The 13,031-nt window shown below is 36.9% G+C and overlaps 1 protein-coding gene across 1 annotated transcript in view; it reads right to left on the reverse strand.

Annotated features, from left to right (window-relative positions):
- Positions 1-6,223: 6,223 nt before the first annotated feature.
- The window catches only part of LOC138716298 (protein VASP homolog), a 30,425-nt gene continuing 23,617 nt past the window's right edge, over positions 6,224-13,031 (reverse strand). The window contains exon 3 of the mRNA XM_069849230.1: positions 6,224-7,443. Coding sequence (XP_069705331.1) covers positions 6,672-7,443 — 772 coding nt within the window. The 3' untranslated portion in view covers positions 6,224-6,671. The remainder of the gene's footprint in view (positions 7,444-13,031) is intronic.

Genomic DNA, 13,031 nt, shown 5'->3' on the forward strand with positions numbered 1-13,031 from the left:
ATTTTTATGTATATTTTACCATATATTCGATATATATGTATATGTATATAAACATTTATTTATTTCGTAGCCGTATCCGTGTTTCTTAGTTGGTGAACCATAAAATTCATCTTGAACCGGTTTTAGTTGCCGACTTTATTTATTATAAAAATATCAATCTAACTTCCATACTTCGAAGTTGTTTTAGATTAATTATGACTTTTTAATTTTATGCATGCCAATATATATTTTAATTCATTTTTGTAGTTCCTTTCGTTTTGTTGTACGTTTATAGCATCAGAAATATACAGAGTGCGAATTAACGGGAGGATGGGGGGATTTTCCCCCTGTTGGGACGTTATCCCTCTCTCACAAATTCATATTAACATCCCTGCCAGGGATAACTTCTATCCCACGTCACAAAATATAATTGTTTTAATACAAGTAGGCCTATACTTTATAAAGTACAGTATAAAGTAAGCAAAGAAAATAATATTGATGCATTATCATTACCGGCAAGCTGACAACAATCATGAACTTAGGAATTACACATCTTATGTTAAGTCTGCTCATGGATATAATTATTATTATAATCAAGATGCAAGACAAGCAACTCAGTGCGACCAAGCGTTGAGCCGTATCGAATGAGGATAATAATAATTGTATGTATGGTATTCTCCTAGGATTCTATCCCCCCCCTCATCAGAAATCTTAATTCGCACCCTGGAAATATATTCCGATAATATGTTTCCTACATATGTCACCTATTCACTCAGTTGTTTCTGAATATCTTGAAGTTCACTTTATAACGTTTATTATTAAAATATGAAACTTTCAAACACAAAACTTTAGGGTTAAAAATGAATTTTTTCTCACACAGCTTTTATGAGACCTTTCCTTTATATAACTTCATTCTTTTCTATTGCTTACATCTGTATTTTATATTAATTAAATTATAACTTCTTGAGACTTGTTTCCAATTTCAAAATAGAAAGCCGTTTAATTTTGTATAACTTGACCTTAATTATAAAATTGATAGTTTACGATGAAAAAGAAACGGAATTTAATGCTAGCGACAATAGATCTGCTCTGGAGCCGTCACATTCTACTGATCAGCAATTAAATTGTTTCTGCAAATCTGAAGCAGGAATAGTCACTTTTTTTCAAGTTGCAAGGCTGTCTCCTGTTAAAAGTGAGGGTCAGACTATGAGATTTCTTCTGACTAAATAGCATTGAAGATATTTGACATTTATAATAAAAGTTTCACTTACCTTCTGAGAACAGTTAATTCGTATCATTTCACAGCTTGTTCAAGAACTAATTCCTTTGTGTACTGCACCTGTTAATGCTGAACTCTACCTACGGCTCTCTTTTTATTGTAGTCATCTTTAAAGTAGAATAATGCCCCCCGAAAGATATTTAACGTCCATCAGTAATGTTACCTATTTTCTCTGCTTAGAATGCTCTCAAATTTGTTTGAAAAAATATTGTAGAGCTCTCTTTAGCCTACGCCTTTTACAAATAAACTGTTTCTGTTAGTGAAATATTGAGAAACTGAGGAAGTTTAATTAATGTACCTTCAAAAGTTTATAGTATGTTATGTACTCTTTTTGTATTTTGAAAGAATTTCCTTTCATATTTTTTATTTATTTTATTTTATACGGATTACATACAGGGTGTAAGGGGTATCAGTGCCATTATTTTAACTCATGATTATTCATGTCATAAGGAAGAAAAAATGTCCTTACAATTTTTTTCTAATTGCAATATTTAACTAATTATTAAAGTTCACAATATTAAACGTTTTGCAACGTTGCTGAATGGGGAAGAGGGAGTTTAGAAGTACACAGTACAGCTCAAGCGGGAAGAAAAGGGTTTTAGAAGTATACAGTACAGCTTAAGCAGGTGGAGACATACCGGTACAAAACAGATGCTCTGTTCTAATACAGGAGCGACAATGAACATTATGGTAAATTTACATTTTATGTAACAATATTGCTCCATTTTTAATTGTACGTCTAAACAATAAACAACAATGGTTTTCTGCACAAAATCATTCGAACGATTTTTCTAATGCAACATTTTAATCTCTCCCGCTTCCGTAAATCAGTATAATTTTTAAACAAATTTCTGGTAATGTGATTGTCGTAACGGGGTAAAAGACTTCTAATTTCTAATAATCGTTGAGAAACTGCTACAGAAGTTCGCCGATTAGGTAACCTTCTTTGAGGACAACATTGACTGTACAACCTTCTTGCCTCACTTGAATTACGACGACTTTCTCCATAAATTAATAACATATCATGATATTCCTAAACTGTGAATGACATTGTAAGTTGTTTATCGAATACCCTGTACTGAACTGCCATCCGCTCGGCAGTAGAGCTATGGACAGGGAGCTTGAACTCTGCTGACTCGTACTTATGTCTGTGCAAAGTACTGCCTGATGAATACGTTGCCACGTCTCTCACGCCAGAATATTAACAAATTTAAGATGCATTTTTATTTAATTTCACGAAAACGTAATAGAACACACAAATATTTATTTAAACTAATATTAACTCTTTACTAGAAATACCTACTGATCTAATTGTTTTCGTAATTTTACTAACGATATAAGCAGTATAACCCAAATAAAATAACAAAATAAATATTTTTCTGGGAAAACTATCAAGTTTTGACCCTATGTTGTATTGACATTTTCTGACCCTGTAGACCGTCCCCGACGACTGTGAAAAGGACGGCACTTATACCCCTTACATCCTGTATAATCGTAACTCCGTCACTCACGTTCAGATTATTTATATTACACTTAGGTTTTTCACACACGCCACAGTATAAATCTTAATGAATTTTACAGGATGGGAAAAACATATTACATCAATTCACATAAGTTATAGATCAGATCATTAAGGACAAATTTCTTGTTAATCGTGTTTCTGATGCTTCCTATTGAGAGTTGTGAGTTTTAGAAATTGAATACAATGTGTAGCACCACTGCAGAAAATAATTAATAGCAGTACGTGCTCCTTCACTTTACTCACTTGCACATGAGTAGGTATATTTCTATTTTATGTACCCTGGCTGTAGCATTGCCGTATTTCACAGCCACGTTGCTACTTTTTAAGATGTTAATCGAAACCTGTATGTTTTACGACTAAATTGCTATGAAAACATCGTCATAAATAGTCTAAGAAACAACTTGTACTTTTAAATAGTTTCATGGAATCCGCAGTCAATATTTTAACACAAAGTATCGCTTTTTTGTAAACAGTCCGCAAAAGGAGAAAAATTATTTTTTTTTTCGTGTGCTTCTAGGAAAAATATCTGAGAAGAAATGCAATGCATTCCCTTCCACTCTGTACTGTATAATTGAATAGCCAAGCGGAAAAACGTTGCAAACGACATTTCATTTTCCTCTTGCAATGCTTTGATCCAATCTTGTTACACGTACTCTGTTTTATATTTTAGTGAACTCTGTTGGTTGAAAATGAAAGTAGAACCTTATTTAAGATGTAGAGCTAGGAGGCTGAGCATCAAGTATTTATTTTTCTGTTTGTGTAAAATTTAAATTTGGCGTTTGCAACGTTTTTTCTGCTCAGCTATTCAATTATTCCTTATTTTCTGCTGAAAATCTTTTTTTTCCTAAAATCTACTGCAAGTCTGATTAATTCGTCATATTTAGTAGCCCCTAAACAAATTAGTATCTTGTAAATGTTACAAGATCTTAAAAGATTTTCTCTCCTCATAGAGTTAACTACAGCAAAGTTAAAATATCGATACGTTTAAATCTCCTGTCAAAATTCCTTCTTAGCTTTTATAGCTGAATATATTAAATTAATGAGGACGAAAGCCTATTACAAAATAATCCTTCTAACGTTAGAGAATAATTTGTAATAAAATGTCAAGAAAGAAAATTAATCTTCGTACTTATAGAAAATAAAGCTTATGCATTCTTTCACTTTATGACATTATCTTTTCTCTTTTAATATTTCCAGTAATAGCCTATAAAGTTTGTCTACATTTATAAAAAACATTACATTATACATTTCCGTCTAGGTTTCTGTATTAATAATCCCTTTTTCGCAATAAATATTCATAATTCTGAAGTTTTACTATAGGCTATGATGATTTCATCATCCTTTCTTTTTTGTATAGTAGTGATTCGAAGGAAAATTAGTTTCTTACAAATGTTGTAAGATTTTAAAAGACAATCGATGTTCGTAAAATAGAAACGAGTAAAGCTTCCTGCACATCCAGTTACTTTCAGGAAATTTTGGAGGAGATTCTGTGAGCAACATTTCAGCTTTCTATAGCATTAATACGCACCGGAATTTCGGAAGCTAAAACAGACGAGTTAGATTTACAGCTGACACATTTTCTCACATTGTAGCCGTACCGAACGGCGGAAATAACTTTCTACCGTCAACACAGCAACCTAAGTTCAACGACATCATCGATTCGGTAGATAATATCCTGTGCGACTTTGAGGCACTACAACGAAGTGAGCCACAAAAATTTGTTCAGAGCACAGAAAACGTTAGTACTAGACTGAACATTTTTAACAAGTTAACTTATGATTTCTACCATTGTTTGTAGAGCATGATAAAATATCTATCTAAATTCTCACATATTATATTAACATTTTTAAGATCCTACTATTTTCTAAAGTTATAGATAAATCACAGATCATATTAGATGAAATTTTAGCATTACTAAAACATATTTGGCTGCATATTCAATTCGTATGTGGGCCCTGTCAGAAGGATTCTGATTACTTTTGTTAAAAATATGAAATCTGCATATTTGAAAAAAGTTAAGGTAAGTAACTTATGAGACGTTTTAAAGAATTCTAAATTGATGTGTGAACTTATAGGGAAACAAAATACATTTTGTATACAGGGCTTTCATTTCAAAACTTCCCAGTCCAAATAACTGATTATTTAAATTGAATTCAGATCAAACAAAAACCACGTCAATTTAGATATTGAGGGGGAAATCTGAAACCAAGTTTAATTGCATTTTAGATTTCACTTCCCACACCCCAGTCACCCCCATTCTGAAATTTCAAATGGCACTCCAATATTTTTATACTTAAATATGAAAGAACATTCAATTGTTTATACACCTCTTTAATTTGTTTTCGCATTCCTTTTGTTTTCTGTCGTCGCCTGGCAACCTGTATTTTTGTTGTTATCACTTGATTTTAGGATGAAAACAACTTATTTTGTGTAATTTCCTAAATTTAATCAATAAGGATGATTTATGTTCTCTCTAGAAGGGTATACACCATTTTAAAATAATTTAACTAACTATTACATGAAATGCTCAATAAGTTTTTGTAGCTTTATTCTCTTCAGCACTAATCAACAATAACAACAATCCAGGTTGCCTGGCGACGCTAGAACATAAAGGGTGCGAAAACAAATGAATGAGGTGTATAAACAACTGAATCCTCTTTCATATTTAAGTATAAAAAATTTCAAAGTGGGGATGGCTGGGGGTGGAGGGTGAAATCTAAAATGCGATTAAGCCTGGTTTCAAACTTCTCCCTCAATATCTAAATTGATGTGGTTTTTATTTAAATTGAATTGAATTTAAATAATTAGTTATTTAGACTGGGAAAGTTTGAAATGAAAACCCTGTATGTGAATGCAATAAAATTGAGTTAAAAGTAGGTCTAAGCATCTACTTGAAGAATTTTTTACCTTTTGCAACACAGCCGAAATTGCATTTTTATACAGATTTCATGAATTCCGTACAATGTCAATAATTATACATCATGCCAAATATTTTGGCATCATATTTGATATTAATAGAAATTAGATTGCGAATATAATTTCAGTTTTGATTTCATGTCTAATATAAATTTTACATATTGAATGTGAAGTAGGAAAGTGTGAGGTGTTTTATAAGTGAGTTATTATTTTTACTGATATGGTTGCTTAAACATGTTTTGTTTTTAGAGGATCGGAAGATTCAGTTCGTATCCTCAATCTGAAAGCGTCTTCTCGGCTAATTCACGGAAATATTAAAGAACCTTGTCAATATAACTTGAAAAATATTTGTGTGGGATGCTGATAGGGATCAGATCGCAGGAGTGCCCTGCCTTCTTCAGGCCTTGGCACCGATATCAGGACCTTGCAGGCACAGATGTAGACTGGTTGCTCGACCTGGGCAGTGCATCATCAATATGGTAACAGGTTGTAGCTATAGATTATCCAAGTATAGGCACGCCACAAGACAAGGTTTTGTACATTTTATTACTAAATTAGAGTCGTTGTTTCATGTTTTGTTTTAACACCTGTACAATAAATACAGAAGAATGTCTTACCTCCTGCATGAGGAAGGTCGACTTCTCTTACTCTAGCGTTACTAACCAATTTGGGGTTTACAGTTTTGCAGTCTAACATTGTGACTATTTCTCATTACATTTCAGTACACATAAAGTAATCTAAATTCCCCCAAAAATGATTCTTTACAGATATGAGCATTTCATCAGTCGTTGTTTGTCAGAAAGACATGTTTTCTTTTGTTAGACTGTTTTTTTTTTAAGATGGAATGATTAGAGTATAATGTGCAATGGCTATTCCAATAGACGTTCTGCTAAGTGATTGCCTTCCACCGTGGTGAACGGTGTGATGCATACGAGCGTCTATGTCTGGAGCAGTCATTTGAGTGATACCAGCGTCTCAGTAAAACCCGAAGGAGATGTCGTGCAGTGGCTGGCCGCCAGGAGGCAGTGCGTAGTCCTTGGCGAGCTGGTCGAGGAGTCCCCCGGTTTGTCGGGACTGGGGGCGCGACGGGGCTATGGGCTGCGCATGGTACACGGGTGCAGGGGGGCTCTGACGGACGGTTGCCTGGGTGAATGCGGATGGCTTCTGGATGGGGGGTCGGGGTTGAGAGTACACGATACCGCTGCTGGAACCGCCGGCGGGTATCGCTCCCGGTATCTGCGCCCTGGGGGGCACGGGGCCGAAACTGCCGCCGCTGCTGGGTCGTGGGGGACTAGGTCTGGGGGCGGGGGCGGGAGCGGGGGCAGAATAGGACTGCTCAGACTCGTAGGAATCGTAGCTGGGTGGTGGGGGAGCGGGGCGCGGGGCAGGGCGGGGGGCAGGTGCGGGCGCGGGTGCGGGGCGCGCTACAGGGCGCGAGAACCTCGACGCAGACTGAGAGGCGCGCGCCGGCAGCTGCTCGTAGTACTGGCCGTCGTCGTACTCGACGGCCTCGGCGCCCTCCCGCCGCTTGCTGTCGTCCACCAGCGTGGGCGGCGCCACAGTGATGCCCTCCCCCGCGGGCTGGAAGCCGTACTTGTTGGCGCCGTACTCCACGACGCGTACCTTGCCCAGGTCGTCCACGTAGCCGTACTTGCCCATCACCTCGCCTGTTTGCAGCTTCGTCTCGATCTTGAAGCTGCCGTCGGCGCCCTCATAGCCGTACGTGTAGGAGCCGTCCTCGTTGTGCCTGCAACACACACCGCATCACTCATAACCTTTCGATCTGCCGTATGACAATTTACGAATAGATCAATATTCTTTAGTAACCAATCATGTATCACGTATGGGCGAAGCCAGAAATGCATTTAGAGTGTTAGTTGGGAGGCCGGAGGGAAAAAGACCTTTAGGGAGGCCGAGACGTAGATGGGAAGATAATATTAAAATGGATTTGAGGGAGGTGGGATATGATGATAGAGAATGGATTAATTTTGCTCAGGATAGGGACCAATGGCGGGCTTATGTGAGGGCGGCAATGAACCTCCGGGTTCCTTAAATGCCAGTAAGTAAGTAAGTAACCAATCATAACATTTGCGGAACTTTGAGAAGGAATTTTTAGGTTCTAATAACTGTATTAGGTATATTTATCTGTTGTTTAAAAAGTAATCAGAGGTTCTACACTAAACAGAATCATTACTATGCTGCATATCTGCATATCTTTACATAGAAAGGTTGACCAACAAAGTGCTGAACAAGAAGAGCAAGGGGAATGCAGGGAGAACAAGGAAAATACAGAGAGAAGAAGGGGAAGATAAGAAGAATAAATGGAAAACAAGGAGAAGATGGGGAATAGAAGGAGAACAAGAGGAAGACAAGAAGAATAAAGGGAAAACAAGGAGAAGATGGGGACTATAAGTAGAATATGAAGAATATGAAGTATACCACGAGAAATGCAAGGAGAACAAGTGGAAGCCATAGAGAACAAGGAAACTATAAGGAGGAGAAGAGGAATTCAAGGATAACAAGGAAATTAAATGGAGAACAATCGAAAAACAAGAAGAATATAAGGAGAACATGAATTCAAGTATACCACAAGAAATGCAAGCAGAACAAGTGGAAGTCATGAAGAACAAGGAAAATATAAGGAGAAGAAGAGGAATTCAAAGATAACAAGGTTGAGGTTTTTTCCGAGGTTTTCCCTCAACCCAATATGAGCAAATACAGAGTAACTTTCGGTGCTGGACCCCGGACTCATTTCACCGGCATTATCACCTTCATATCATTCAGACGCTAAATGACCTAAGATGTTGATAAAGCGTCGTAAAATAACCTACTAAAAATATACATGGCACGTTAAGAGATGGCAACCTACCAAAAATCTGTCTGCTCCTCTTACGAGAAAATCACAGTTACTGATTGTCTTCAAGAAAGCAGTCGAGATGAAAACTCTGTTTGAAAATGTCCTACTTGTTCAGGAACTCAGGATAATTCCTATAGCTTTATTGTAACTGTTATTCTGAATAATGTGAAATACGTTTTGACATGACGTGACGTAAATTAAGGTCGCGGCTTCTCAAGCTCTGCACACACCCATCGCCGATCATGTGGTCGCTTGCTGCCACATTCCAAGCAGGCATCACGTTCAGACCACGCGGCAATGCTTTCACTGCCCGTTGCACAGTTATTTGTCGCCTGGACGTGAAGGTCACTTTCAATTCCTTTGTGCAATGTTGTCCGGCAGTTGAACTAAAGACTGCAATTTAAACAGAACGAACTATAGGCCTATAGATACAGGAATTCACACCGTAAAGTGAGGCATGATGTGCAACCTGAGGTATTCCACCACCAATTTTGGATCAAGATGTTTGCAGTTATACAGTAGTACGTATCTTTTTCTAAAGACGGGATATGACAGTTAAGCGGCCGGACCTGGAACTACAGCGCTATGTTTCCAATATGGACGACTAAGCGATCAGCTGATGTTAGCTACCAGCTGACGTTAGATGTCTGACGTCAAAAAATGCATTGATACTATATAATATTTGGCGTTTTATACAGAAGACAGAATGAAATACAAACGTATTAATAAATGACGCTGCGTGCACAGAAATTTCGCCAAGAGAGCCATTGAATACTCAACATGTCGGAATGTAGCGTCACAGTAACATTTATTTATTTATTTATTTATTTATTTATTTATTTATTTATTTATTTATTTATTTATTTGTCTATAACAGGGCAAAGCCCCAATTACAATATACAGTACAAATAGGTGCTTAAAACATGAAAAAGAATGTGAAAAAAAAAAACAAATATTTACAGATATAAATACCAGACACAGGTATAAATATAAATGAAAAATAGAAAATAAAAAAATGAAAAATAGATAAATTCAGATAGTATAAACCAATGATATTCAATCTTCTTTGCAAGCGTACCCTCAATATATAGGCCTACTTGTATCCCCCAAACTGCATTGCAGTTATATAAGAATTAACAAAACACTATGATTGATGTTGTACTAAAAATAAATTATTATTATTATTATTATTATTATTATTATTATTATTATTATTATTATTGTACAGTAGTTTTTGATTCAATAATAATAGTATTGATTTACATAAAATGATATTCAAGCAAGGAGATATTGCAAAAGAAACTATTATATGCTGTAATGCAGTAATTATCAACAAGTGTCGCCCTCGGTAGCGCAGTTGGTTTAGCGAGGTTGCGGGTTCGATCCCGGCCGAGGTCGATGGCATTTAAGTGTGTTTAAATGCGACAGGCTCATGTCAGTAGACTTACATGGCATGTAAAAGAAGTCCTGCGGGACAAAAATTCCGGCACACCGGCGACGCTGATATAACCTCTGCAGTTGCGAGCGTCGTTAAACAAACCATAAAAAAATCAACAAGTATAGCCTAATAAAATTAATATGCCAGTATTTTTACTCCGGGAGCATTCTGGACGTTTTGGCAATGAAAAAATTCCCATCTGAGATTTAACCCAGGACTTTCAGGCCGTAGAAAATTACTCTAACAACTGATATACCCGGTCACCTAAATCGTTAATAGGATAACATAAAAACTCTGCAGAAAATGGTCACACCGAGAAGAAATTCATCCTTATGCCCAAATAGCAACACGTTGAATTTCTTAGAGCTCCTCTCACCAGTTGACCTACTCCACATGTATCCTGTCATTTACCACTCATCTTTCGGCCTATTAATTTTTTTCCATTTGCATTCAATCCAAATGACAGATCAGAACACATAATGCGAGTGATTTTGAAGTAATTTTTATACAACGTGACTTCGTACATGGACCACATTGATTACGAACTTATAAGATGCAAATTTATGGAACGCCCACATGCTTCAAGTTCTTGAGAAAGATCGGTGATAAAAACTAGACCGTACGAGACTAAAGCCATATATTGTCCTTGAATGAATCACCTTTCACAGGATGTATGTTCGATATGTTAGTAAATGAATAAGGAAGTTGAAGAACTGGCTCATTACTCTAAAAAGCCGGTTGAATCACATATATATTGCTGAAAGACCGGAAATAACAATTCATGTCATTGGTCTTCATGGACGTCTTAATGTCAAGGCACAGGCACCTCATGTCCGCCTCAATGTGATCAACCTTACTGTCAATTACTGGCAATTTAGGTCTGCCTTTTGCCCTGCTGGAACTCAGTATTCTGACGACCATGGAAGAGGTAATGTCCCAGTACTTCAGTTTCATCTGTTAGCATACTCCTGAACCATTAATGGGCCTGCTATATGTTTATCATCATGACAAAGTCATTATATTTTTTCAATGTATAGTTTCAATCTAAGCATGTGCCGACTTCACGTGTCTTTGGACCGTCCTGTTCAAAGCCTACCTTGCTCTCTGAAGAGGTGAAGCTTTGATTTTTTCCAGCGCTATAACAAACAACATCTATCAATGTTTCAAATGCCAGTTCTAGCTTCTTCGCCTTCAGGTGAAAAAGAGAGGGAAATAGTATCCTGCTCGTTGAGGTAGTTACAAAAAATGGAGAACTACAAACGACTGTGCGAATTTTTAAGCTTTGATGGCGATGTGTTCATAAATAGATTTTTCGATATTCCACTGTGTCCTGGAACTCAACATTTAAAGCATTTCAGAACTAGAAAGAGCTTCCATTATCAGGATAGGTAGGATTCGCCTGCTTTGTTGCGCTCTAACTGGTTACCTCAAACAACTGAGCAAGACTAAATACATGGTTCCTTGCTTATACAGGGTGGAAGTGAAATAATCCTCCAGATTCGAGGGGATGATGGGTACACTAAAATGAATATAAAACCTACATTATGTCTTGTGATTAAATTCACGATTAAGGATCATTGGTTGAGAAGAAACTGCCTTCTGAAGGATGTACTGGAAGGAATGGCGAACAGGAGAAGAGTTCGGAGCAGAAGAAGATATCAGATGATAGACGACATTGAGACCATATAAGGAGACAAAGAAGAAGGCAGATAATAAGGAAAGACTGGAGAATTCTGGGTTTTGCAGTGAAAGACCTGCCCTTGGGCAGACACTATAAATGAATGAAATTAGAAAATTGCATTATATAGCTCGCGCAAGGAACGATTACCGAAAAGTAATGATGGCGTTGCTGTCTGTTTTGACATGTGCATGTAGGAACACCGAGGGGGGGGGGAGCGAGAGATGCGGGCCGATGGAAGTACCGTCTCTTCCAAGAAGATTAAAAAAGATGACATTGCTGTGGAAATAAAGAATGTAGCAAGAGAAAAATTCGAAGCTAATTAAACGCGCAACATATGTTTACGAATGAAATAATAATACCGTGCGATACAAGACATGTATTTACATGCAATGGAACAAACTAAAGTCGTAATGTAACTATCACAACGCAAGACTGATTCTATCGATGTCATTTCTCTACCGAATGTACTCTTGAATATCATACAATCTATCTCGTGGCCTTTCCTGTCGCCCGCTCTTCCTTATCGCATTGTTTCATTCGCATTCCTTCCGCCGGTATTCCCTGCTTGCGAGACCTATAACTTTCAGCAGTCTGGCAATATCGTCGCTAACACACTACTGTTTATTCTCGTAATACAGATGTAAGATGTCAACGAACTTAGGTTTGTCTGACTTTGTGAACTACTTCCCACCTCTTTTCCTGGCTACAGTGTTGCAAGCTGGTCGCATCGGTCAGTGGCTTCAAATTAGTGGTTTTTAAATTAAATTTACACGAAAACCGCCCTTACTATTGAAATACGCCAGAGGAATAAATTATTCTTTATAATATTTTCTATCGATATGGACAAAAATCACGATCCTACTCGCAATAGTTACCGAATAAGAGGGAGTTAAACGTTTGGGAAAAAACATTTTTGTGAGAAATCTATGGACTGTCCACCAATATGGTATTACAATTGTATAGAGCTAACTATTGAAGTACAATGTGATACCCGAAGAATACGAAAATATAGGCCTATATTATGTAAAAGAGAAACATAAATAATCTCTTTGAATAATGTTTAGTCAAATTTTAGAGCACATTTGGCAATATAATTTTTATGCAGATGGAGAATTTTAAGGTTTTAAAATTTTTTGGTTATAGAGTACGGCGTAGTTTTATGTTCTTATTTCTTTGTAAACTTTTCTCATTAGAACGAGACAAAAACTTTGGGGTAGCAATTCCAATTTGATGTCAGTAGCAACATTTAGTATTTCCAAGAAAAATAGAAAAACTTCGCACATCATTCTGTTCAGGAACCAAAAATATAACATAAAATAGCACAATAAAAGCAACTGAAATATATTAAGGGTTCAGAAC

This window comes from Periplaneta americana, chromosome 16 (genome assembly GCF_040183065.1).
Source record: "Periplaneta americana isolate PAMFEO1 chromosome 16, P.americana_PAMFEO1_priV1, whole genome shotgun sequence".
NCBI lineage: Eukaryota > Metazoa > Arthropoda > Insecta > Blattodea > Blattidae > Periplaneta > Periplaneta americana.